The 26,873-nt window shown below is 38.9% G+C and overlaps 1 protein-coding gene across 4 annotated transcripts; it reads right to left on the reverse strand.

Moving 5' to 3' along the window:
* Positions 1–25,571, reverse strand: LOC138760531 (coiled-coil domain-containing protein 112-like). Of its 4 annotated transcripts, XM_069931203.1 has the most exons (10): positions 25,472–25,571; positions 25,220–25,341; positions 23,003–23,124; positions 12,935–13,024; positions 11,574–11,649; positions 5,785–6,163; positions 4,968–5,384; positions 4,311–4,406; positions 216–334; positions 1–107 (listed from the first exon to the last, which is right to left on the reverse strand). In XM_069931203.1, exons 1-10 carry the CDS (start codon positions 25,520–25,522, stop codon positions 77–79), a joined length of 1,503 nt encoding a protein of 500 aa, XP_069787304.1. In that variant the 5' UTR covers positions 25,523–25,571; the 3' UTR covers positions 1–76. The 4 variants fall into 4 exon arrangements, with proteins under 4 accessions (XP_069787304.1, XP_069787324.1, XP_069787331.1 ...); XM_069931223.1 differs by lacking the exon at positions 23,003–23,124; XM_069931213.1 differs by lacking the exon at positions 1–107 and having other exon boundaries at positions 300–383.
* Between the last annotated feature and the right edge of the window lie 1,302 nt (positions 25,572–26,873).

Below are 26,873 nucleotides of genomic sequence, written 5' to 3' on the forward strand. Positions count from 1 at the left end.
TTATTTCTCAATATATTTAATAATAAAGATAACATACAATTATTATTGGACAGTCAAATATTGTAAAATGGTACTTTTATATATCCTTCCGCCAACTAGGAATAGCCCTGAAAAACAAATATTAAAAAAAAATTGTTTATGAGAAAAAACAACCAAAGTACATAAAAAATGAGTCTATTTTAATTCCAACATCTGTTGCGATGCCAATTACTTACCGGTGAGGAAGATACATCATTGGCCCGTTATTACTCTTCCCTATATCTTTTGTGTGTTCTTCCCAACCTTTGGTTGGTTTTAGAAGTCGAGATGGATCGCGCTGTATTTGAGCTTCAACCTGAGTAAATTTACAGTACAAATGTTTGTACTTCATCCTCTCTCCAAAACTAAAATGCCAAATATAAACATATCCATTTTACTTCCCATCTTCTAACAAAGGTAACTCAAGAACAATTTTGCTTCCTCCCTCAGACATATAATTTTCAAGCAGTCGAACAGCTAGTATAAAAAAGCAAGCCCAATGCTACTTTAACATCAGACATCCTACACTTCTATGAAATGTATGGAAACAAAAACTCAGTAAATTTTACTACTTGTAAGCCACAACTCACCCAGTACCAACTAAAAATTGAAACCAGACTCTTCTTCATTTCCATGGGTCAATATCGCATCAGATAGTGAATTTAGCCTGAGTTAGAGATTCTACATTTCCTTTGGAATGCTGCATTCAAAAGCTCAACAATTTACTCTCAAAACAAAATTGAAGTTTTCTCAATTCAAATTCCACATGGATTTTAACAGATATCAGTATCCAACATTAAAAAATTCAGAATTTGGGAATTTAAAAAAAGTAAAAATTCTGATGCTTGGCTGCAGGACTCACTGATCACCTGAGCCCTTCTTTAAACATGCTCTCATCAACCCATACAAAAAAAACCAAAGGATCCTGATTTAAAGGTTCATTATTAACAAATCTCATCTACATTAAATGTTCAAATTAAGTTTTAAAAGCAAAATAAGTAAAACCACCAGTATCTGGAATTTAAGAGAGCAGCAACCTCAAGAAACTGGCAAAAAAAAAATTGAGGAAAATAAAGAAAATAAATCAACAGCTAAAAGTTTAAAATTATAAATGTTCTCTGAAGTAACATATAAACCTTTGGTGAAGATGGGAGCAAATATTCAGGCAGGGGAGCGCCTTGGTTGATTTTTGCTTGTTGGAGCTTTTTTTTTGAATATCTTATTTTAATTGTTGCAGCTGTTTGAATAAAATTATGTGGAACAGCAATAGTGACACCCACTGGTTGATGCTACTCACTGTTGAGGTGACTCTCTCTTAAAGTGTATACTTATCCCTACTTAGCAAGAGTTGCCCCAGTCAGAGGCTTTATCTGTAAACTTGGAGGGGAGGGCGGAGAATAATTATCTATAATGTTATTTTTCATCTTTTGGGCAGCTCCTTGGAGGGGGAAGAACCTGCAGATGCAGCAACGGTTAAATGTTTTCTAAGAATGTGACTGAAAAAAAAAGTTAAATGTTTTATGGTTTATATATTCATGCAAGTGAAGCTTGTTCAGTGTAAGTACAGTATTTAGTATTTTTTCTCTTTTGTCTTTTAGACTATTTATTCTTAATGCACCTTAATGTTTTAGAGTGTATTAGGTATGTTAGAGTCAGACTCAAGCAACTGAAATATACACTTATCTGGCATCGAACAATCCCCATAGATGCCAGATACTAGGAGTTTTACTTACTGTATTTTAAAAAAATGAAAAACAGTGAATGAAATTTGACTTCAATATACTATTCATTGGAGCCAAAAGAGTTTAAAACCTGGAAACACAAGAGACAGCAGATTCTGAATCTGACTATCTCGTCGAGGCAACCACGAAGAAGGCTCAACAGCAGCTACATTTCATTAGGAGTTTGAGGATATTTGGGATGTCACCAAAGATTCTTGCAAATTTCTACAGGATTACTGTGGAGAGCATTCTGACTTGTTACATCACTGCCTGGCATATAGGTGCCAATGAACAGGATAGGAAAGGCTAAAGATGGCTGTAAAATCAGCCAGTGCCATCATGAACATTAGTCTTCATTCCATTAAGGACATCTTTAAGAGGCGGTGTCTTAAAAAAGCGGTCTCTGTCATCAAGGACCATCAACTCCTATGCCTTCTTCTCAATGCTATCATCAGGAAAAGAGGCACAGGAGCCTGAAGACGAACACACAATGTTACAAAAACAGCTTATTCCCCTCCTCCCTTCCGCCATCAGATTTCTGAATGGACAATGAGCCACAGACATTACCTCACTTTTTTTCTTCTTTTGCACTAATTACTTATTTTTAAATAGTGCATTTACAGAAATGTAGTTTATAGCAATTTTTGCACCTGTAATGCACAATGCTGCTGCCCCAAAACAACAAATGTCGTAACACGTTGATGACAATAACCCTGATTCTGACCAAACTTACTAAATAAAGTTTGTTTTCTGCCAAACAACAAGTTAAAACGATCATCTGATAGAAAATAAAAGCACTTGAATAGTGATCTCATCCATATAAACACTTGGTTCATTAAAAATAATTCTACCTTGGTAATAAAAATGAAGAGCTTGAGCTCCTGATCCAATTAGCCCCAAGTGAAAGAAGACTAGACTTTGGTCACCACATGCAAGTTTACATTAAAAGGATATTCACATCTAGATGGAGTCACCAAAGAAATCAAACAGAGTTTGCCCAATCTCCCTTTATAGCTCAATCTCTCAAATCCATGCAACATCCTGGCCAAAACTCATTTGCACCTTCTCCAAAACTTCCACATCTTTCCTGTAATGCAGTAACCAGAACTCCACACAATACTCCAAATGTGGCCTAACCAAGGTTTTAAACAGTTGGAACATGACTTCCTAACTTTTACACTCAAATGTCCTGATTGATGAAGGGAAGTATGCCTACAACTACTTTACCAACCCATCCACTTGCATTTCCACTTTCAGGGTGTTATGGAGTTGTTCTCCAAGATCTCTCTGCATATCAATGCTCCCAAGGCTCCACTGTGCTCTTACATTTGACTTCCTAAAGCACAACACCCCACACTTAACAGATTAAGCTCCATATATCATTTCCCTGTCTGTATTTCCAATTGGTTGATATCCTGGTGAATCCTGACAACTTTCCACACTATCCACAACAGTTTGTGTCAGGAGAAAATTAGTCCTACATTTTTGTCCAAATCATTATGCACTTCTCACACAAAGAGAGGTCCCAGCACAAATATTTGTGGATAACAAACATCCAAATAGAACAACACCCAAAATAATTAACCTCTGACTTCTATGGCCAAGCCAATTTTGAATTCAGTCTCTCAAGATTAATAGATCTGTACCTGTACCTAAATCTTCCGCATCAGCCTACCATGAGGGACTGGATCATGTATATAACATTCATATATATAACATCCACTCCCCTACACCAAATAACCATCTTAGTCACCACCTCAAAAAAAAACTCAATGAAGTTTGTAGGATATAACATCCCCCACAAAAGGTAATGGTGACTATCTCTAATAAGTTTAAGCTTTTCCAGATGAAAGTAGATCAATTCACTAAGATTCTTCTCCAATAATTTCCCTACCACTGATGTTGGACTCATCACTCTACAATTTCCTGGTTTGTCCTTGTTACTTTTCTTAAACAGAGGAGCAACATTGATATTCTCCACTCCTTTGAAACCTCATCTGTAGCGAAGAAGATACAAAGATCTCTGCCACGGACAAAGCAATCTTGTCTCTGGCCTCTCTCAATAATCTGGGATCTATCCAATTGGGCCCTGAGGAATTATTTACCTTACTATTCTTCCAGAGACACACCTCTTTCTTCTTGATAACAGTATATTTTATGATTATTTTTAAAAAAGTGTACTTGTATCTAATTAATTCAGGCTGTGAAAGACTATCAGAACATGCCACCAGCCTCCAGTTTCTTTGGTGGATAGCATCTGATAGACCGAAACAAAAAGTTCTGAATGAGTTGAAATTGTATATTCTTATAAGCCTAACATAATCATCAGTAGAAAGGTTTTTTTTAAAAGAAGACATTAAAATAACCAATAAAGCTGGGGAATGGAGGCAAGGGAAGGACAAAGATATGGGATTCCAGAAGTCACATTTTGACCTATTAGCTATAAACAAATCTGAGTGATGTGCTATTGTATTATTCTCCTCAGAAAATTTGCTCTCAACCAATGTAGTTCATCATGGTGAAACCCGTTGATGCAATGGCTTTTGTTCTATTAAAAAGCAGAAACAAAACCTTTTCTTTAAGCTTGGCAAATCTCTTCTTTCGCTCATTCTCCATCTCTTCCCTTGATTGTTTCTCTGATAATTTAAACTCCAATTTGTGAAAATCCTGTGTGATATAAAAATAATTTGAATAATTGCTTTATTTAATCAATATTGACAGAAAATAATGGGTTTTGCATTTTTCCTTTAAAATAGGTGTAAGTACTCTGAAGTTGAAAGTCTAAATAATATTTTAGAATTACATCTTAAAATTACACTTTTAAAAAAATGCAGTGTTACTAAAATAATCTTTGCAAAATACAGAAATGGATGGATTTGTTCTGCACATTGACTAATAGAATATAATAGTAACTCATGACTTGAGTGGTTATAGACTGGCAGATTTTCCTCATGATTGGATGTTATTCTTATCAACACCCAATACACTTCTAATGATCTTTTAAAAATTGTTACACAGTAATATCATACATTTTCTAATGAACAGCAAATCTAAAGGGAGCATGGGAAAGGGGGCCTTGGTGAGGGTAAAAGGAGAATGGGAATTATCGAAGTGAGCCAAATTATATTCCTCAAGGATGTCAAAACCCTGGGATGGCAGATATTTGAATTTTGGCTATATTCTCTCATTTCTGAATTTAGTAAACAGACTACTTTCTATACCACTTACTCGCTTCTGGAATCTAGAAATTTCTCTTGCCACAAGCCATTGTTTTTCTTCTCTTTCAGCTTGCTCTCTCATTTGAGATTCCAGTTGCAGAATCTCCTCTTTCTCCTTTTTTTGCTCAGCATAAACTTCGAGTATTTTCTTCACTTTGAGCCGCCTTTGATTTTCTTTTCTTTGCCTTTTCATCTTCTCTGCTTCTTCCTTCATTTGTTTTTCTTTCTCTTGAGCAAACTGCAATTTCTTCTCTTGCTTCCACAACTGGAGATGGAGTTCTTTTTCTTTTCTCTCCTTCTCAACCCTTAGTTGTTTCACCTTTTCTTTTGCGTGTTGCTCTGCATCTCGTTCTGCTTTATTCTGTGCTTGCATTCTCATCAGCTTTTCTTTCTCTTGTTGCTTCTCTGCTTTCCATTTCTGAATAGCCTGTCAGATAATGTCATTAATAACACAAATAGCTGTTTGTATACGGTAACATTACTTCCTCACGTCATCATCTTAGATCTTGAGGATGTTTTAAAGTTTAAACAACAAATCATTTCATTCCACTCAATGCAAATAGTATAATTTTCTCAAAAGTGGAAATCATCTTCTGATTTTTCCTTTCAGATGTAACAATAACTTGTATTAAAAATAGTTGATGTTAGTTCATAAGAAATATATTTACATTTAATTCAATCTCAATTTATTTTGTAGATAAGTGAATGTTGCAACATAAAATGTTTTTAAAATATAAATTTGGCAAATCAAAGCAGTAAAAATGCATATTGTTGAATCCACACAAAGCTATTCAATTTAAAAATATTCTAATTGAATATCTTCCTACCTCTTTCTGCCTCTTTTCAAGAAAGAGGAACTCTTGATACCACTGTTCATGCTGAATTATGTCCTCTTGAGTCCTTCCAACCAAACATTCCAGAGCCCCTTCAATAAAGGAAGGCTTTCCTTTGTGTTTTACCCATACTTTAAGAAACGTCTTATGATCAAAATCATCCCAGCCACCTTGGCACCCTCTCTGCTGAAGGAACTTTTCAAATTCTGCAATTTCTTCTAACATATTGTTTGGATCAGATTTAAATGATGATCCTTTTATCAAGACAGCCTTGGGTAGTATGGTTGGATTCTGTGCCCATATCTTCATTTTTTTTTCTACAGCTGAAATTTCTTGAGTTACAATTTTTTCTTCTTTCAAAAGGTTTTCATATCTATATTTAAAGATAAATGAAACTACATCATTACTCTTCCAAATAATTCCATAGATCAAAATATAAATTGTTTTATATCGGCCAAAGAATGTCACATGAAGTGTGCATTTCCCTCACCACACTCCCCCACAAGTATTTCTGAATGCAACACACAAGAAATAGTTGACTTTTCCTTCCCTCAGGCCCAAATTTCATGTTAGTGCAACAACTGATGAGTTTTTAGTCTGAATTATTTACAAACTATAATAAATCAGCTCTTCCAGTCTAAATAAAGGGTCTCAGCTCAAGACATCAATTGTTCATTTCCCTCCACAGACACTGCCTGACCTGCTTTCTTCCAGCAGCTCGTATTTTGCTCCATTTCCCGCATCTGAAATCATCTGTCTCCCCATGCCAGGATCCAGTCTGACATTTCATGAGTCATTACATATCCTGACAAGATTACAAATCAACACAAGTGCAGTGCTTGTGCTGCTACGGTGAATGTTTCCACAAGGGACAGAAACAAGTGCTGAGAAAGTCATAAATAAAAACAGATCGCTGGAATATTTAATAGATTAGGCAATTTCTATGGAGACAGAAATAGAATGATTGCTTTAAGTTGTTGATCTTTTATAAGTACTCCTAAATTAGTACTGTACTATTTGAATTCAATTTCATCTGTGCAGCAGTGGATATTTTAAAATCAATGGTAATATGCAGGGTGACACTATTGTCACTAGGGGAGGGTGCAGACTGAACCAGGTAACACAAGATTAAAAGTCTAGGCTAATTTACTTTTTGAACCTTCTAATACGCTCCAGTCAGAGCTGCCATTATTACTCAATTACAATGACGCTTCGAATCACGTGGTTTCGTCTGCACGCACTACAAGCACACGCTGTTGTTTTCATTGCTGCTGGTGTTTTTATAGTCGCTGCTTTTGTCAAATTTTCTGGTTGTGGCAATTAGTATTTGTGAAGGTATATCAATAACCTTTGAGAATGAAGTAGTATGATAGTAAAAGGTATAATTTTAATTTTGTTGGTTTATCTCACTACTATTGCCATTACATTCCGTGATATATAGGAATTACATTCTATATGGTCTGGTACGGAAGGAGGTCCATACCATGAGTTACCGCACTGGGAGACACCAACCCTAGTAATGCCACGGCTCGGGGAAATTTTAAAAAAAACTTTTTTGGAGGCCCAAATTCAAGAATTGAATTGAACAAATTATTTCAAGCAAATTAGGTTGTCAAATAAAAATCTCAGATATGAAGGAAAATTATTGACTTGACAAGTTGACTGTTTTTCTCCTCATAAATGATTTGTTGTTTTTCGTTTTGTATTTTAACTTTAGATTTCCAACATTTAAGGTTTTCTGGTTTCTATCACCTATACTTTCACTCAAAGTTTGGTAGTATTAAATGTGGTATAAAACTTAATACAATATATTCCAAAGGTAGTGTCTTGCCAGAAGGCTTTTATCAATAACTTTTTCATTTAGGCATATTGAGAGTTTTATCACAACCAGTCATCCTCAGATGTTAGACAACATCAGAATGATGAAGCTTCACACACATCCAGGATATCAAGGAGCCCTGATCAAATTACATAGAATGGCCATCAAGGAAAAAATATTCCAAATGGATGCAGTCATAGCTGCACAAAAGGAAGGCATTAAAGTTATTGGATATTAATCATCTCAGCCCTTAGTGCATCATGACAGAGATACATTAGGGCAGTAGCTTCAACCCAACCAGTTTCAGCTGGTGCCAATTAACCTTTCCACAAGATCAGAAGTGACAATATTAGCTGATCATTGCACAATTTCCATTTGTACAACTGTCAACTAATAGCCTGACTTCTAACCTTATGAAATGACGGCAATTAACGTAGCTGAAGCTAATTGGATTGAGGGTAATACCCAAGGCATTTCTGTCCATAAGAACACGGTTTGAAATCATAACAAGACCACAATGAACAGGGGGAAGGAAATTACTACCTCTAAAAAGCCCAACCATTTATCTTGGTAAATTCAACAGCATTATAATGTTGAATCCCCCACCATTGCTATCCTGAGGTTGACCATTACCAAGAAACTCAGCAGGACTAACTACAGAAATACTATGGCTCTAAAAGCCAGTCCGCTCCGAATGCCCTGAGCAAGTGACTTAACTCTTGATTCTCCAAAGCCTTTTTGGTCAGCTGTAGAGCATCAAAGTGCTCACCAGCAGTCAAGAAGAGTGCAGCTCCAACACTCAAGAAGCCCAGCGGCCCAGGTCGAGCTGTCAACTCAATTGGCAATCTAATCACTTGCTGTAACACTTACTGTAGGAAAACTAAATGTACCCATTGAACAGGTGGCTGTACATGTAAAGACAAGTATATGGCCCTCACATTTTGCTCTATTACCAGAAGATCCAATAGACTACCATCCTGAGAGAACCAAAGCTCTGAGAATGTAAAGATGTGGAGAGAGTTGTTTTCTTCTTTCTTACACTCCCCTGTGACCACACCACTCCCTGTGATGTTTGACTATCCATAGAGTTTTAAATGGCATAGCATTTCAATTTGAAATTATAGTTATTCCATCATTATTAGAACATAGGACATTACTGCACAGTCTGGTTCCTTTGACTCATGATGTTGTGCTGAGTTATGTAAACCTACTCCATATCAATAAAACTCTTCCCTCTCAGCCCATAACGTTCATGTGCCTATCCAAGAATCCCAATTATATCAATCTCCACCATGACTCCCAGCACTGCATTCCAAGCATCCACCACTTACTATGAAAAACCTACCACTGACATCTTCCCTAAACCTACCTACACTAATCTTAAACAGATGTCCTCTGATAACGGTCATGGCCACTCTGAAAAAAAGGATGCTAGCTGTTCATTCTATCTGTGCTTCTCATAAATTTATACACCTTTATTAAGTTGCCTCTTATCCTCTGTTGCATCAAAGAAAAATGCCCTAGCTCGGTCAACCCAAGACACATTCTCCAATCCAGATAACATCTTGGTAAATCTCTGCTCCAAAGCTGCCACATCCCTCCCATAATGAGTCTAATGAGAATTTTATAGTTCCAAGGCTCTGGAATTCAATCTGTCAACACACCATACACCTTAACTACCCTATCACTTTGCACAGTCACAAGGGATCTATGGATTTGGGCATCAAGATCCCACTGTTCTTCTACACTGCCATTAATCTTGTACTTCTGCCTTCAAGTTCAATCTTCCAAAATACATCACTCCATATTTTCCAGATTAAACTCCATCTGCTACTTCTCTGCTCAACACTGCATTGTAACCTATAACAACCTTCTACACTATCCACAACACCTCCAACATTCATGTCATCTGCAAACTTACTGACCCACCCCTCTGCTTCTTTATCAAAGTCATTTATAAAAATCACAAAGAGCAGATCCCTGTCGAATGCCACTGTTCATCATGCTCCAGCCAGAAATATGCTCCTTTTTTCTATCAGTCTCTGCCTTCTGTGGGCCAGCCAATTCTGAATCCAAACAACCAAGTTTCCATGGATTCTAAGCCTCATGACTTTCTGAATGGGTCTACTATGGGGTTGAGTTTAAGCCCTGGGATTCCCCATCCAATAACTTTTTTGGAGTTCCTTTACCAGAGGGACTACAGCAGTTCCCTCTTTTTGGGATTGTAATAAATGCTGATCAAAATAGTAATTTCCCTCCAGACCAAGAAATTAAAGGTATACATTGATGTATAAGCAAAATCCAGGACGTTTGGTACTAGAGACAGGATGATTTTCCAGACAGGCCAATGGAGAATTCTCTCCTAAACAAATGCTTATAGCAAATGGTGCAGTGAATAAAGCATAACAAAAGTTGTCCGTGAGTTGAACCAACAGAACTGTTAAATGGAATCTTTGCAGTTTAAATAATTACGGTTGGAGTGCTATCACAATCATCTATCCTCCGAAGTCACATGCCTCCCAGAGTTCTTTGTGCTCCCTGGTCACTGGAAACTCCTGATCCTGTGAGGGCCCGCAACTACAGACACCGGTTACAAATTAATTACTGAATTGTTCGGTGGTGAAGTGGTTGGAAAGGATTTAATGCTGAAAAGAACACACCACTCTTTATCCTCAAAGAACACTTCAGAATATCCTAGACCAGTTGTACTCTTCTTTCTTTGGCTTGGCTTCGCGGACGAAGATTTATGGAGGGGTTAAAAAGTCCACGTCAGCTGCAGGCTCGTTTGTGGCTGACAAGTCCGATGCGGGACAGGCAGACACGATTGCAGCGGTTGCAGGGGAAAATTGGTTGGTTGGGGTTGGGTGTTGGGTTTTTCCTCCTTTGCCTTTTGTCAGTGAGGTGGGCTCTGCGGTCTTCTTCAAAGGAGGTTGCTGCCCGCCAAACTGTGAGGCGCCAAGATGCACGGTTTGAGGCGTTATCAGCCCACTGGCGGTGGTCAATGTGGCAGGCACCAAGAGATTTCTTTAGGCAGTCCTTGTACCTTTTCTTTGGTGCACCTCTGTCACGGTGGCCAGTGGAGAGCTCGCCATATAACACGATCTTGGGAAGGCGATGGTCCTCCATTCTGGAGACGTGACCCATCCAGCGCAGCTGGATCTTCAGCAGCGTGGACTCGACGCTGTCGACCTCTGCCATCTCGAGTACTTCAACGTTAGGGATGTAAGCGCTCCAATGGATGTTGAGGATGGAGCGGAGACAATGCTGGTGGAAGCGTTCTAGGAGCCGTAGGTGGTGCCGGTAGAGGACCCATGATTCGGAGCCGAACAGGAGTGTGGGTATGACAACGGCTCTGTATACGCTTATCTTTGTGAGGTTTTTCAGTTGGTTGTTTTTCCAGACCAGTTGTACTACACTTTCAAAAAAAGGAGTTAATTTTTAGAACGGTTCGTTCAAAGAAAGAACTAATTGACATTGACTGAAGAAGGTGTGCAAAATCATTGAGGACACCTTCCACCCTGCACCCTGCATCTTTCAGCTGCTCCCATTGGGGAAGAAACACAGGAGTATCAGAGCCAGCACCATCAGGCTGAGGAACAGCTTCTTCCCACGGGCAGTGAGAATGATTAACTAAAGGAACTGCTCACACTAACCATCCAGGACTCTCATATTCATGAAACAATATTTATTAATATAGATGAAATTCTTGTCTTGCCTATGTATTGTTTGTCTGTATGTGTGTACATCTGGTTGTGTGTCTACATGTTTTGCACTGAGGACCAAAGAACACTGTTTCAATGGGTTGTACTTGTACATTCAGATAAAAATAAACTTGAAGACTATTCTTCCTACCTATATTTTTAATTTTGCTTTCAACCAAAATATTAACATTTCTATGTGAAATAAATAGAAATCCCTTCATCACTGCAACATTCCAAAGTGGTCAACACACTTAAGCACTTACATCTGTCGATGTTCTTCTTTGAAGACATTAATTGCATCTTCAGCTTCTTCCATTACTTCCCTTAATTTTTCTATAACTGAAAACACCACACCTCATTCCATTTGTAAATTAATATAATCTACATTCCTAAACTTTACAAATTTCCAAAACCATGAATGGTTCCATTTAAGTACAAGTCACAATTAGCATCATTAATAACTGAATGAATGAAATGCATACTTGAAAGGGATTTGAAACTACTTAAACAAGGGGTGGCATGGCTGGCGTAGTGGTTAGTGCAATGCCTTTAGAGTGCCAGAAATTGGGACCGAGGTTTGAATCCCACGTTGTCTGTAAGAAATTTGTACGTTCTCCCCATGTCTGCATGGGTTTTCCCTGGGGGCTCTGGTTTTCTCCCATCATTTGAAACGTACCGGGGATGTAGGTTAATTGAAAGTAAGCACAGACTTGTGGGCCAAAATGGCCTATACCGTGTGGTATGTCTAAATTTATCATTTAATATAAATGTGACACCAGCTGAGCAAAATGTTCCATGAAGTGGAAATACCAAGTTGAAACTGACAATTTCCATCATAAGGAGATACAGGAGGTTCAGAATCATCACATGACCACAACTCATTTCCTTTAGGCTACAATGCAAGACTGACTGCACAACAGCAAAGGAAGCAAAACTGAATTTCAAGTACAGGCTACATTACTAAACTTTACAAATTTGCAAGTAAGTTACATATCTGTGATAAATGTAGGTCTCCAATAGTTATTAATCTGATTTCAGTAGAATCGCTTACTGAAGATTCGGTCTTTTTATTTTAAGTTTTTACATGGGCTGTCCCATATCTAATTGAATGAATGCGTTATCAATGGAGTAAGAATAACAACCCTTGTGATTGGAATATTTGTTTACCTTACCAAAGTTAGACAATGAATATTTGACAAGGGTTTTCTGAACATTTTAAAACCTGCTTTATTTAATCTCATGTAACATCGCACCATGTCACCAGATAATTTCTCCATGTTCACAGTCTACATCAAGCCATCATCCTTCAGTTGTCTTCAACTAAGTCTGCCCGAGGTCTCTTGCAACTTCACTGATGAAAGATAACTTGTGCAAATACCACAATGCCTATTTCTTATGGACAACCAAAAACATACTTGTCCTTGTTTTCTAGTGTGTTACAATCAATGAAATTAATGGAACAATTTTCAGTCAGCCACCATTTTATCACTGAATTTCAGTTTAAAAAATAATTTTCATATCTACTGCAATATAAAGTGACCATTTGTACCAAAAGATTCAAGGAACTAAAAGATTTCAAGCAGATAATCACAATTATGGTGCACACGTTGCATGTTGTACATACATTCTGGAGTAGGTTTGACGTCAATCAGCTTGCCCTGGAATCTCTTCACGTTATGATGTATCTTTGCAAGTTGCTGTTGAACTTTCATCACTAGAAATTTTCAACCAAGAAATTCTAAATTATATTTGATGTTAAAATGTCTATTAAGATTGTTTGTGCAAAACATTACCTGTTTGACATAAGAAATAAAAAAGGACAGAATATCATGAAATAAAATAGACCACATAAATTCTTACAAATCTTACCTTAAAACATCAATACATTTAAATGTCTTCTGAATAACCAATACAATGTATTTTAAAAGACATATTATACAGGACTATTCTCCTACCTCAAGCATTTCAGTTTTTTTTCCCCATTCTATTACTTTCTTTTGCAATGTAGTTCATTGTTATTAATTTATTTGTGCAAAGCAAGATCCCCAAAAAGACCAAAGAGGTGAACGGCCAGGTTTTCCATATACTGTGTTGGTTTGCTGTGGATCACCTGTAGAAAATGAGCCTTGGGCAAATGACGAGTCTTCAGCAACTGGTTAAATTACTGATGAAGGCAAATGAGACACAAACTGCTCCACACAGACATCTATAGTGCAGTCCAAATCAATGGATGGGAAACAGTTAGCTTCCCATCAAGTCTGGAGTGAGGCAAGGCTGCCCACTTTCTCCAGTCTTACTTGTGTGCTGCATAGAGGCCTTTGCCGAATCCATCTGGAAGGATGAGGGCATAAGAGGAGTGACAGTGCCAGGCAGCAAAGGCACTCAGGTCCATGGGACAATGTCGCCACCTTCTGTTCAAATATATATCGGTCTGGAGACTGACCAGAGAGAGTATGGAGGCATTTTAAGTCTGCATCAGACTCCAGGGTATACTAGTAGAAGAGAGGCAATGCTCTTCGGTAACTGGTCTGACTGGTCCACCACTTCCTTCAGTCAAAACTGACTACCTGACGGTGCTGTGGGTCTGGTTTGGAGGGCCTGAGGTGTGCAACAAGAATTGGTAGAAGATTGCAACGGTCCACCAAATTTTGGGTCTTTTGGCACAGCGCTCCTTCAAAATAATGGGGAAGAACCTGGTCATCACATACATCAGCACCAAGAGCATCTTGCACATGTCACAGGTATGGCCCATCCCTCACTGTTCCACCCTGGTAGTTACCAGACCAGTTTTCCAATTCATATGGGTGTCCAAAATGGATAAGGTGCGAAGGAGCACCCTGGACAAGTCGCCAGAAAATGGGGGAAAAGGCGTACCCAACATGCCCCACATCCTGAGTACCACCTTAGTGTGTGGCTACATCAAGCTGTGCGTGAAACCAAAGTACAAGGGTATCAAGGGTCACCATGTGCTGAGGTTCTACCTGTCCCAGGTATTACGAAGGATGGGCCCGGCCCTAGTGCCACGCAATGTCCCTGTTAGGTGGTCTTTGCCACACCACCTTTGCTTCATGGAAAAGTTTTTCCAGAACATCTTTGACCACAAGGCCATGAGGCAGTTGTCAGCACAGAATGTCCTTCAGAAACTGAGAGATGAGGTCTCAATGGATCCGTTGGGATGGTTTTCATGAGCAGATCTTCCAGGTCATCTGGTGGAATGCCTCATTGCCAGGACTCATAAACAAGCACCAAGACTTGGCCTGGCTGGTGGTGAACAGAGCCCTCCTAGTGAGATCCTTCTTGTACAACAAGAACATCACCCTCCACGCCCCTTGCCCTCAGGACGGCTGTGAAGTGGAGACTGCTGTGCACCTTTTTGCCAAATGCAGATTTGCCGAGTGTGTGGAGAAGGATGCAGGGGTCCTTGTCACAGTTCATCCCAGGGACACACTCTATGTTCGACATCCAGAACTGCTGGAAGACCATCAACTCTGTGAAAGCTGCACTTTGGTCTGCCCAAAACCTGTTGGTCTTTCAGCATACAGAGATGTCGGTCTGGGAAGGCTGCCAACTGGCGCATTCCAGGCTGCAGAGTATGTGATGAGGGACACACTGAGGCTTGTTGCAGCCAATGCAATGGTGCTATGGGGAAGGACTACAGTTTAGAGTCCTCCCATTACTGGGCACTGAGGGGCTGAGACTTGAGAGGGAGCCCTTCAAACAACGGGGAGGGGGGAAAGAAACAACAATGTTCCACAGTGGTAGAAATGGGGTATTGAGAGAACAAACATAACAATATACATTGATGAGAATGTATAGATGTGACTGATATAATATGAGTGCAAAAAGACCAACTCCTTTTCTAGGAAATGTATGTCTAATGACAATTTGTATAAATTGCACAAGGGGTGCAACAGTGGTGGTAATGATCTATTGAGAGAACAAAGTAAAGAACATTGAAGAGAATGAATCGATATGACTGACATTATGAATGGAAAAAGTCTTAAATAGTTTTCTTGATTTGTAAATAACTTATTGTGAATAAAGTATATGTTTGGGGAAAAAAATCTGCACGTTACTGATTGTCTTTGCGTGGCAGCCAAGTTCAACCATTTCATCTCCCATAGTAAACAGAAAACACTGCAAAGACTTGCAGATCAGGTTACCATCTGTGGAAAAGAGTTCATATTTCGCACATAGCCTCTAGTCAGAGAGTTATGAAGGGCTAGTGTCTGTGTAATATATCAAACACACCACATAATAATGCAACTGTAACAACAACCTCAATTAAAGAAGCAAACAAGCTCACACTTTGAATCCAGAATTTGTGTCAGAGCAAAATGTTACATTTGGAACATAAAACAGCAGAGGCTCTTCAACCCACAATGTCTGTGCTAACCATGATGACAATTTAAACTGCACATCTGCCTGGACATGGTGTATCTCTCTTTATTCCCTGTTGGTTTATGTGTCTAAATGTCTCTTAAATGTTGTATCATATCTGTTACGTCCCCTTCCCCTGGCAATATATTCCATGCATATACCACTCTGTGTTAAAAACTTGTTTGGGGGGGGGGGCACGGTGTGGCAAGATGGCATAGAAGAAAGACATGTAATTCCACCTTTCCCCAGCTAGATTCTTAAGTACCCAATTTTAAAAATTACAAAAGTGGTTAAAAATAGTATTTACAACCTTCTAAATAAGAGTGATTTAATATGGCTAACTAATGTGAAGACATCTAAAGTTCAACTTCAGAAAAAACTACCTTATAAAAATGTAGAAGAATTGAGGCCTACCTGCACAGTTGAATCCATGGAGTCGTCGTTGGGAGCCTCCAAACGTCAGAGAACTCCTGCCCGTTTGAGTTTGATGCCGGCACCGACCCTGCAGTCGCAAGATGGCACCGGCACATTGGTAAGCTCGGACATTGCTGACCCATGTGCATTTGATACCGGGCGCGCGAGTGTCCTGACCGACAGAGGATCCCGTGAGCCTGCAACACTGCCTAGTGACCCGGGGACGCACCTGCGCATTCAGCGGTTCTGCTGGGCATGCGCAGTGCCTCCTGGGTGTGTGAACTTTTCAAAAAGGTGTGGGCTGTGGGGGAGCCCGAACGGCAGCGGCCCAATGAGGTCAGTGTGCCGCCGTCAGGTTTCCAAACCTGCAGCCACACAGGTAAACGACCTATTGTGCCTGAGGAGGAAGAGGAACTTACCTTGCTGGAATCTACTCAGGAGGAGGAGTCTGAAGTTAGAGAAGGTAGGCCTCAAAAGATGGTTATGGATCCTGGACTGGACTCAGTGTTCACTGTTTTGGAAGGGATTGCTTGTCAAATGGAGAATATGTCAAAACAAATGTCATCTCAAATGACCCAAGGATTTATGGAGGTGAAAACAAAAATGAATACTTTGTGTGATGAAATGACAACTATGAAATAAGAAATGACTGTAGTTAAAAATAATATTAATAGATGTATAAAATCTGTTGATACTGTACAAGATAATTTTTAAAAAACTGAAACAGCTTTCTCTGAACGTCGAAATCAGGTGGAGCGTAATAGGGAAAAAATGGAAAAAGTGGAGGATTCCTTTGTAGACTGGGGGATTCAAAAAAGGGATTTATTGAAGAATTCAATAAGATTCATTGGAAAATCAAAGCCAGAGGAATAATGTGAAAATAGTTGGTCTTCCAGAGGATATTGAAGGTTCTGATCCAATAAAAACATTTAAGCACTGAATTCCTGAAGTATTGGGCAAGGAATTTTTTTCCTGAAGGTTTGGAATTGGATCGAGGTCATAGATCATTGAGGAAGAAACCACTTCCAGGACAAACACCGAGAGCGGTTCTGGTTCGTTGTATGAAATATCAAGATAGAGAGATGTTCTTATGAATGGCAGTACAGAAAGCACGGCAAAGTCAATCTCCGTTGATGGTTCAAAATAACAGAGTATTTTTTAATGCCGATTTGAGCCAGAAGGTTATTAGAAGACGACGGGAATTTAATTCAGCTAAAGATGTACTGTGGCGAAAGGGTTATAAGTTTGTCTTTCGTTATCCTGAGATTTTGAAAGTTTTTAATGGAAATTTTCAATCCCAATTTTTTGAGAATGATCATGATGCTTTGGTTTTTGCTAATTCATTGCCAGAATTGCGAAGGAATGGTTGGTCTTCACCATTGTCTACTAAGAGGAGGGTAAATGGAAATGGGAGCGGGTATGGGAAGAATGGTTAGAATGGAAAGCAAGAAGAGCTGACACAAAGTCTTCTTGACATTGAAGACCCAGAACAATCACTGGGTTTGGAATCATTGGGCTGAATGTATCTATTATATTTGATTGTGCTTATTTAAATAATGAGATCTGGCTGGGGGAGGGGGTGGTGGATGACCCCGACAGCTTTGATAGCCATCTGCCACTAGTGGGTTTACCACACCCATATTTTTAGGGTGTTACTACCTTTGGGTGTTTTTTTTAAATTTTTGGGTTACTTTTACTTTTTGAGGGGGAGAAAAGGGGAAAAAAAAATTTCTCCTTTCTCTCTTTTTTTCTTTCTGTTTATTAAAGGTTTTTTTTGATTTTGAAGATTTATAAGGGGGAGCGTTATTTTATAGTCTGTAAATATATTAGTAGTTAGTAAAAATGACTACTTTGAATTTTGCAACTTTTAATGTTCAGGGATTAAATAATCCAATTAAGTGAAAGCGGGTATTGGCTTATATTAAAAAAATGAAAATTGATATTGCCTTTTTACAAGAGACACATTTGACCAAAAAAGAACATTTGAAATTGAAAAGAGACTGGGTAGGACATGTGTTTTCTTCTCCTCTAAGGCAAGAGGGGCAGTGATTTTGATTCATAAAAATTTACCATTTGAACTGGAATCGTCAAAGGGAAATGTTGGGAGAGTTTTACGAGTGAATTGTAAAATTTTTGCTGAATCTTGGACTTTATTTAATCTTTATGCACCTAATATAGATGATGAGCGGTTTATTTCAGAAGCTTTTTTATTGTTAACTAGAGCTAATTAAAATATTTTAGTTGGGGGAGATTTTAATTGTGTTTTGGACCCTTTATTGGATAGAAATCCAAAAAGTATAAGGAAATCAAAGATGGCAATACAAATTGATGCATTGATGAAAGATTTAAATCTGGTAGATATTTGGAGAAAGGTTAATCCTACAGAGAAAGATTTTTCTTTTTATTCTTCACGACATGATTCATTTTCTAGAATAGATTTTTTTTGGTATCAGCACACCTACAGGGTAGAGTATTACACGCTGAATATAAAAGTACAGTTCTATCAGACCATTCGTTATTATTCTTTTCTTGTGAAGGTTCGGAAGTAGTACGTTTGTCATACAGATGGAGGTTTAATGCAATGTTACTGAAAAAAACAGAGTTTGTTACTTTTTTTGACTGAGAATGTTAATTCTGTGGATAGTCATTTTGTATTATAGGGCGCTTTGAAAGCTTATTTGAGAGAGCATATCATTAGTTATTCTACAAAAGTTAAGAAACAATATATGGCAGAAAGTTTAAGGTTGGAAAAACAGATTGCTGAGTTAGAGAAAGATTTTCAGAAGGATGTGACAGAAGACAAAAAAGCTGCCTTAGTAAAGTTGAAATTGCATTATAATACATTACAAACTTATCAGTTTGAGTGCTCAACTGAAAACTGAACAGACATCTCGGACTATTAATGCTGTTAAACAGAATTCAACAATTACCTATAAGCTTCAGGAAATTAATGACCAGTTTTATTCATTTTATTAAAAATTATATACTTCTGAGGGGAAGCAGGACAATGATTCTATTTAATCTTATTTATCTAAATTAACATTACCGGTATTAGAAGAGAAAGATGTTCAGGAATTGGAATCTCCATTTACAGTTTTTGAAATCAAGGAAGCTATACAGGAAATGCCAAATGAAAAGTCTCCAGGGGATGATGAATTTTCTGTGGAATTTTATTTAAAATTTTATCTAATGTATTTGGAGATGTGTTAAAACAAGTTATTGAGGATCAGATGTTACTGGAATCTTTTTCAAGTGCTTTAATAACTGTTATCCCAAAAAATGATAGAGATTCACATAGGCCTATTTCCCTATTTAATGTAGATTATAAAATTATAGTGAAAGTATTAGCTAACAGACTTGCTAAGTATTTACCAAAGTTGATACATACTGATCAAACAGGTTTTATTAAAAATAGAAATGCTTCAGATAATATTCTTCATTTAATCACTTTGGTTAATGCATACCGAAATCAATCTAACCATTCTATGGTGGTTGCACTAGATGCAGAAAAGGCTTTTGATAGGATTGAATGGGATTTTTTATTTAAGGTGTTAGAAAAATTTAAATTCGGCCCTTTTTTTATTGGTTGAGTTAAAGATCTATATACAAACCCGATGGCCAGGGTGGTGACAAATGCTCAGGTTTCTTTACCATTTAAGTTGATTCGTTCAACTCGGCAGGGCTGCCCACTGTCACCAGCCTTATTTGTGTTGGCTATTGAACCGTTAGCTCAGACTTTTAGGCAAAATGATGAAATTAGAGGGATGAAGGTTATGAATTAAGAATATAAGATCAATTTATTTGCGGATGATGTTTTGATATATTTGACGGAACCGCAACAGTCGTTGAAGCAGTTACAAAAGTGTTTGTCAAAATTTGGAGAATTATCCAGATATAAAGTTAATTGGGATAAGAGTGAATTCTTACCAGTCAGAATAGGAGATTATTCTGAATTTAAAATTATTACAGAATTAAAGTGAACAAATTAAATATTTAGGTGTGTTTGTAGATGCTAACTATCAGTCATTCTATCAGCTAAATTATGTGCCTATATTAAAATGGATTAAAGCGGATTTGATTAAATGGAAAGATCTTCCATTAACTTTGATTGGCCAGGTCAATTGTATTAAAATGAATATTTTTCCCTGAATTCAATATTTATTTCAGTCAATACCTTGTTTACTTTCAAAGGGCTTTTTTCAGGATCTGAATAAGGCAGTGCGAGAGTTTTTATGGAAGGGTAAATTAGCTCAAGTGGCATTGCATAAGCTTACATGGAAATACACGACGGGTGGACTTCAGTTACCACATTTTCAAAATTATTTATGAAGCGGCCCAGTTGAAATTTATTAGTAGATTGATGGATTTAGATCAACCCCCTAGCCGGGCCAGGGTGGAAATGGCGTGTATTTCTGAGGCTGAGGTACATCAATTTATATTTCGTTGGAATTCGAATTTGTTACAGGAACGTAATATGCCAGTATTGAAACATTTGTAAAAGATTTGGATTAAAAGAAATATGGTTTGGGGATCAAAAGGTAAATTATCAATTTTAACTCCATTGCATAATAACCAGCTTATTCCTTTTTCAATGTTTAATAATTATTTAAAGAGTGGGATTCTAAGGGTATAAAGACAATACAGGATTGTTTTGACGAGGGACAATTTCTTTCTTTTAATCAATTGAGGGAAAGATTTGATATATCTGTAAATTCTTTGTGTATTATCAACTCAGAGCCTTGGTAAAAGATAATTACGGTAGAGAAATGAATTTATCTATTTTGACAAGATTCGAATCTTTGATTTCCTCTGTACCAAAGAAGGGTTATATTTCGGTTGTGTACCATTTGTTACAGGATAATATGGATAAACCGGATTGGGAAAAATTTAAACTTAAATGGGAAAGTGATTTAGCGTTTATTTTCCCTGAAGATGATTGGGCGGATATGTGTCAGGATAATGTAATTAAATTGACTAATGTAAGATATGGAATGGTTAATTATAATTTTCTACATCAATTATATTTGACCCAGGAGAAATTGAAAAAATATGGGTTGAGAAATTTGGATTCTTGTTTTAGATGTGGTTTATGTACTGGAACTTTTTTACATGCTGTTTGGTCTTGTGTTCAACCATTTTGGCAAGGAATTAAGATAGTTTTGGAAAAATTACATAACTTTAAATTACCATTAGATCCAATGATTTTTTTGTTGGGTGATATGGCTTCTCTGAAAGGAATGGGGCTGGATAAAATTCAAATTGCTTTTGTACGTTTAGTGCTATCTTTCTTCTTCTTTTTCTTTGGCTTGGCTTCGCGGACGAAGATTTATGGAGGGGGTAAATGTCCACGTCAGCCGCAGGCTCGTTTGTGGCTGACAAGTCTGATGCGGGACAGGCAGACACGGTTGCAGCGGCTGCAAGGGAAAATTGGTTGGTTGGGGTTGGGTTTTTCCTCCTTTGTCTTTTGTCAGTGAGGTGGGCTCTGCGGTCTTCTTCAAAGGAGGTTGCTGCCCGCCAAACTGTGAGGCGCCAAAATGCACGGTTTGAGGCGATATCAGCCCACTGGCGGTGGTCAATGTGGCAGGCACCAAGAGATTTCTTTAGGCAGTCCTTGTACCTTTTCTTTGGTGCACCTCTGTCACGGTGGCCAGTGGAGAGCTCGCCATATAACACGATCTTGGGAAGGCGATGGTTCTCCATTCTGGAGACGTGACCCATCCAGCGCAGCTGGATCTTCAGCAGCGTGGACTCGATGCTGTCGACCTCTGCCATCTCGAGTACTTCGACGTTAGGGATGTAAGCGCTCCAATGGATGTTGAGGATGGAGCGGAGACAACGCTGGTGGAAGCGTTCTAGGAACCGTAGGTGGTGCCGGTAGAGGACCCATGATTCGGAGCCGAACAGGAGTGTGGGTATGACAACGGCTCTGTATACGCTTATCTTTGTGAGGTTTTTCAGTTGGTTGTTTTTCCAGACTCTTTTGTGTAGTCTTCCAAAGGCGCTATTTGCCTTGGCGAGTCTGTAGCGCATAAATGTGCATCTAGTACCTGGATAGATACTACAGAGATTAATATAGCACACTGGCATAATGAATTGAAAGCTTGTACTGTTATGGAAAAACTTACTTATAATTTACATTATAATTATTCTTTCTTTGTTGATAAATGGTTTCCATATTTGGAGTATATGCATTTAGATATTCTCTGAATTGTTATGAATACTTATAATATTTCTTTATATAATTCATATTTTTGGCTCCCCTTAAGGGAGCTGGCTAATGGGGTGGTTGGTGGGAAGGGTTTTTTTTTGTTGGGTTGTTGTTTTTTTTAAATATATATATATTTCTGTAAAATTAATTTTTGATTGTTATTAGATTGTATGTTATGTTTTTATTATCTTTTAAATAAAATTTGAAAAAAAAAACAACTTGTTTCAAAATCAACTTTCAGCTTTCACTCTCACCTCAAAGCTACATCTTCTAGAATTTGACATTTCTGCCCTGGGAAAAAGACAGTGTATCTCCCCTATCCCTACCTCTCATGATTTTATATATTTCTATCAGTTCACATCTCAACCTCTGACACTCCAAAGAAATCAACCCAGGTTTGTCCAACTGCTCCTTGTAGCTCCTACTCCCTAATCTAGGCAACATCATGTTAAATCTCTTGCTCATCCTCTCCAAAACCTCCACATCCTACCTGTGATGCAGCGACCAGGTCTGCTCCATTCTTAAATGTACAATTGTGAGAAACATACATGGCCAATATAAAGAAAATTGTGAATATACATGTATGCATAGACACATATACATATAGAGATACACAGATAGAAAGACACAGGTATAAGTAAACTTGTAAACGAAACCCCATCATCTTCCTAGTAATTGGTGAATTCCTACTTTCTGTTTTCCTGTTATTTGTCATCTTCAGGTCCAGGTCTTCAAGTGTGCTATATTCTGCTCCAAACTCATTCTTTTTATTGAAAAGGTATGTTTTCTTATCCTTTTCTAAATTGGCTATTCTGTATTAGAAAAGAAAATACAATTATAATTCTTATGATTTATTCTTCAAAAGTGAGAAGTCTGAACACAAATAATCTGATACCCTGTCTTTGTCATGCAGTAAAATGCCAGAAAAAAAAACATTTTTTTGCCAAAATCACTGGTTTTTGGTGGAATTCCTTGGCCCTTTGTTCTGGTCTGGGAACCGAACACTTGCTTAATTGCCCTTACACTCCAGTCATGATCAGTTATCTATTCACATTATATCCATGAAAAAAAAAATAGAAAATGCTCCATTTCAGCATCTGTGGAGAGAACAAATTAATTTATTTCTCATGCATGAGTTACTTCTTTTACAATTTGTGAGTGTTTCCAGCTTCCATGATTTAGTGCTGAAAAGGTGAAATAGGTTCATTCTTTCTTGGACTGGGATATATATTTTGCCCAAATGGAGAGATCTCACTGCTGCTTCACTTACAATCCAACTACCAATATTCAGGGACCTAAACAGTTCAACCCAGTGAGGCAAAGATTCAGGTTCACCTCCACCAACCTCATCTACTGCATTTAGCACTCCCGATGCTCTCCCATGTCATTCTCATGATCCCTTCCTTCCTCATCAGATTCCAGCACTGGGAGCCTTTGTGTTCCTGCTAATCACTCTCTAGTAACTGTCTCTAACTTCATTCTCTCTTCAATGCTTAGGACTCCATCTGCCCTTTTATTTTGTCTGGTTCCACCTTTCACTCCGTATCTGTCTACCAGCTCCACCTCTCACCCTCCTTCACCCCTCATTAGTCCACATCACCCATTGGCCCCTCAATCACCCCTCCCCCCTGTGATAGTACAGACCTATCACCAATGTATATAGTTACAGTATCTAGAGTGTAATAACTGTGCTTACAGCGATTGGCTGAGTGCTTAGCCACTACCTACTGTCTGAGTGCTTAGCCACACCTACTGTCTGGGTCTTAAAGGGTTGTGTCTCTAGCCAGGTCGGATCATTCCGGACTGGTCGGCCACCTGTGAATAGCTCCTGTCTTTTGCTAATAAAAGCCTTGGTTTGGATCAACAAGTCTTTGGTTCTTTCGACAAGCTCTACACCCCCTTAACTGGCAATTTCCCCTCTCCACACTTAGTCCTGACAATAGGGCCTTAACCTGAAGCGTCTGTAATTCCTTTCTTCCGACATATTCAGACCCACTGAATTCCTCCACCAATTTCTTATTTGTTCTCGACTCCAGCAGCTACAGTGTCTTGTATCTCTAATTCAACAACTGGTCTTTCTTAATGAGAACTATTTAGTGTTGCACAAGGTTTGCTTTCTTTTGAGTGTTAGCAGCAGATAAAATAAGCAAATTTACTTTGTTTTATTTCCTATCTAAAAATATAAATGCACACTACAGTTTAAAAATAACATTAGGAATCAATTTAACATTGAACATATTATCACTAATATCCTAATTGTAAAATGATGAAAATCTTAGAAAAAGATGAGTTTCATAGAAAATAGATACAAGAGTACACCACCATTCAATATGATCAGTACCCTATTTCTTCTTTCTCTATACCTCATATTCTCTTTAGGTGCAGCAGCAACATCCAACTCCCTTTGAATAAAGTACAGTTTGACCTGCTGAGTTTTTCCAACATTATGTTTTTACTTTGTGGTGATATGTATATACTGTTCTGTGTACAAGTGGCTGTGATGACTCGATCCCCTGTAACCCCCTCCCCCGTGACCTGGCCATAAAGGTCGACCACCCTACCTACCCCCTTCCATTCATTCGAGCACATGCAGCTGCAATCTAATGCTTATTCAAGTCTATAGTTCCTCGCTCGGTCTTTGGAGTCATTGATAGTGCGTGTCATACTTCAACCCATATGTCTGCAGAATTTCGTGTTTTACTTCCCTTGTGAATATGGCCTCAACCACTTTCAGTGGTAGAAGGCTGCACAAGTTCACCCTCCGAGACAAAGTGCTTCTCCTCATCCCAGTGCTATATTGGTTTACCCCTTATCCTGAGACTGAAGCCCCTTGCTCTGGTCTTCCCCCAACATCGGGAACATCATTAGTTGAGTCAGTTGCCCTGGCAAAGGGCCAGTTACACTCACTGGAGCCTCAGTTTCCGCAGCTCCTGGATGAAGGCCGCCGCCGCCGCCTTGTGCGAGTTGGTATGCCCGGGCATGTGGACCCAGTGGGGCCGCGCCCTCCACCTCCACGGACAAATGTCCACCTGTCCGAAAGAGAGAGCAGGTGACTCCTTTACCCACAGACACATCCACCGCCGCCAGATACCCGCAGCTCCCCCAACGCGTCGGGCATCCCCCAAATAGCCTGGACTCCCTCGGGCCAGGGCTCCGTACCCTAGGGCCAGAGGCCATTTCCTCTCCCGTTGCTAAGGCCGCCATCTTCATCGGTTGCGCGGAGCCGGGGCTGCAGAGGGCTGCACGCCGTCGCCACTAGGCGGCGCTGGAGTGACAGCGGCAGAGGGCTGCGCGCTGTCGCCATCAAGGCTTTGCCGGAGTGACATCGTGGAGCCCGGCAGTGCAGCAAACGGACTGCACCCAAACCTACTGCCGTGAATCGCTGGCCACCCCCGCCTGCATTGAATGACAGCGGGTATTTGCACTTGTTTGAAAGGGAGCCAACGAATGCAACCCTGACACATTTCATTGAGATACGTGTATTGGGTGCATTCGTTGGCTGCAGCCACTGGGCGCCGCCGGCCAGCCCGTTAGTTAGAGTTTGCAGTGAGTGACAGATCAGTGAAATCACCAAGCTTGATTTTTTTTTCAATTCTTGTGATCGTAAGTAAGATAGCAAATTATTTTTGTAATTTAAGCCCCAACATGCCGAAACAAAAGTGTAAATTTCGTGATGAATTCTCTTAAGAATGCACATTTATTAAACAAGGGAAAAGTTGTTTTGAACTTCTTTGTAGAGGTTGTTCATTCAGTATCGAAAATAGCAGAAAGTCGGATATAAAGCAACAAAGCACAAGACTGTTGGGTATAAGCCCACCCTCCGCTGAGCACCATGATGCCCATGTCATGATGCCACCCTTCCAAATATATAACCCTGTGCCTCAGTAGCCAGGCTAGTCTCATAGAAGTAAAGGAGGAGAAAGGATCACAACTCTGAGTCTTAATAGTGCATACACAACAGAGGAACGAGACAAACTCTGCACCAACCTGTGAGAAGAAAGGTAGAAAACAACCCCAACAAATTTCCACCAAAAGATCAAGGCGAAATGCGCCAAGATGGCAGAGGGAAAATTCAGGGAATTCAACAAAGTAGAAGAAATTTGGGATAACTATGTAGAATGGTTTAACACTACTGCGTAGCCCACAATATTGTGGAAGGTCCAGTAAACCACAAACGTGCCTTTTTCCTCAGTATAATGGGCAGCAAAACATTCGACCTCCTTAAGACCTTGCTGTTCCCAGAGGATCCAGGGATGAAGACATTCATCGAATTATGTACAGTTCTAAAGGAACCATTTAAGCCCCAGACCACCATTTATAAAAGGAGACAATGACCAGGAGAAACAGTAAGTGAAAACCTGGCATCCTTGTGCAAACTGGTGGAGCACTGTCATTTTGAGCAGTTTCTAAATCAGGCACTGCGACAGATTAGTGATGGGGCTGGCAAATCGCCAAGCAAGGCAAAAATTATTAGGAATGTATTGTTATGTTACATTATAGATTGCATACAGAACTGCTTACAGATCTGAAATGGCAGATAAAAACTTGGATGTGGGTCAAC

Source organism: Narcine bancroftii, chromosome 1 (assembly GCF_036971445.1).
Source record: "Narcine bancroftii isolate sNarBan1 chromosome 1, sNarBan1.hap1, whole genome shotgun sequence".
In the NCBI taxonomy this organism is placed as follows: Eukaryota; Metazoa; Chordata; class Chondrichthyes; order Torpediniformes; family Narcinidae; genus Narcine; species Narcine bancroftii.

Excerpts from the sequence above, each read along its gene's own strand:
- LOC138760531 (XM_069931203.1), bottom strand. The coding sequence starts at position 25,522 with ATGAAGATGGCGGCCTTAGCAACGGGAGAGGAAATGGCCTCTGGCCCT. Across the intron at positions 25,342-25,471 it reads AAATGGCCTCTGGCCCTAGG|GTGGACATTTGTCCGTGGAG; the intron begins GTACGGAGCCCT and ends TCTTTCGGACAG. Across the intron at positions 5,385-5,784 it reads TTGAAAAGAGGCAGAAAGAG|GCTATTCAGAAATGGAAAGC; the intron begins GTAGGAAGATAT and ends ATTATCTGACAG.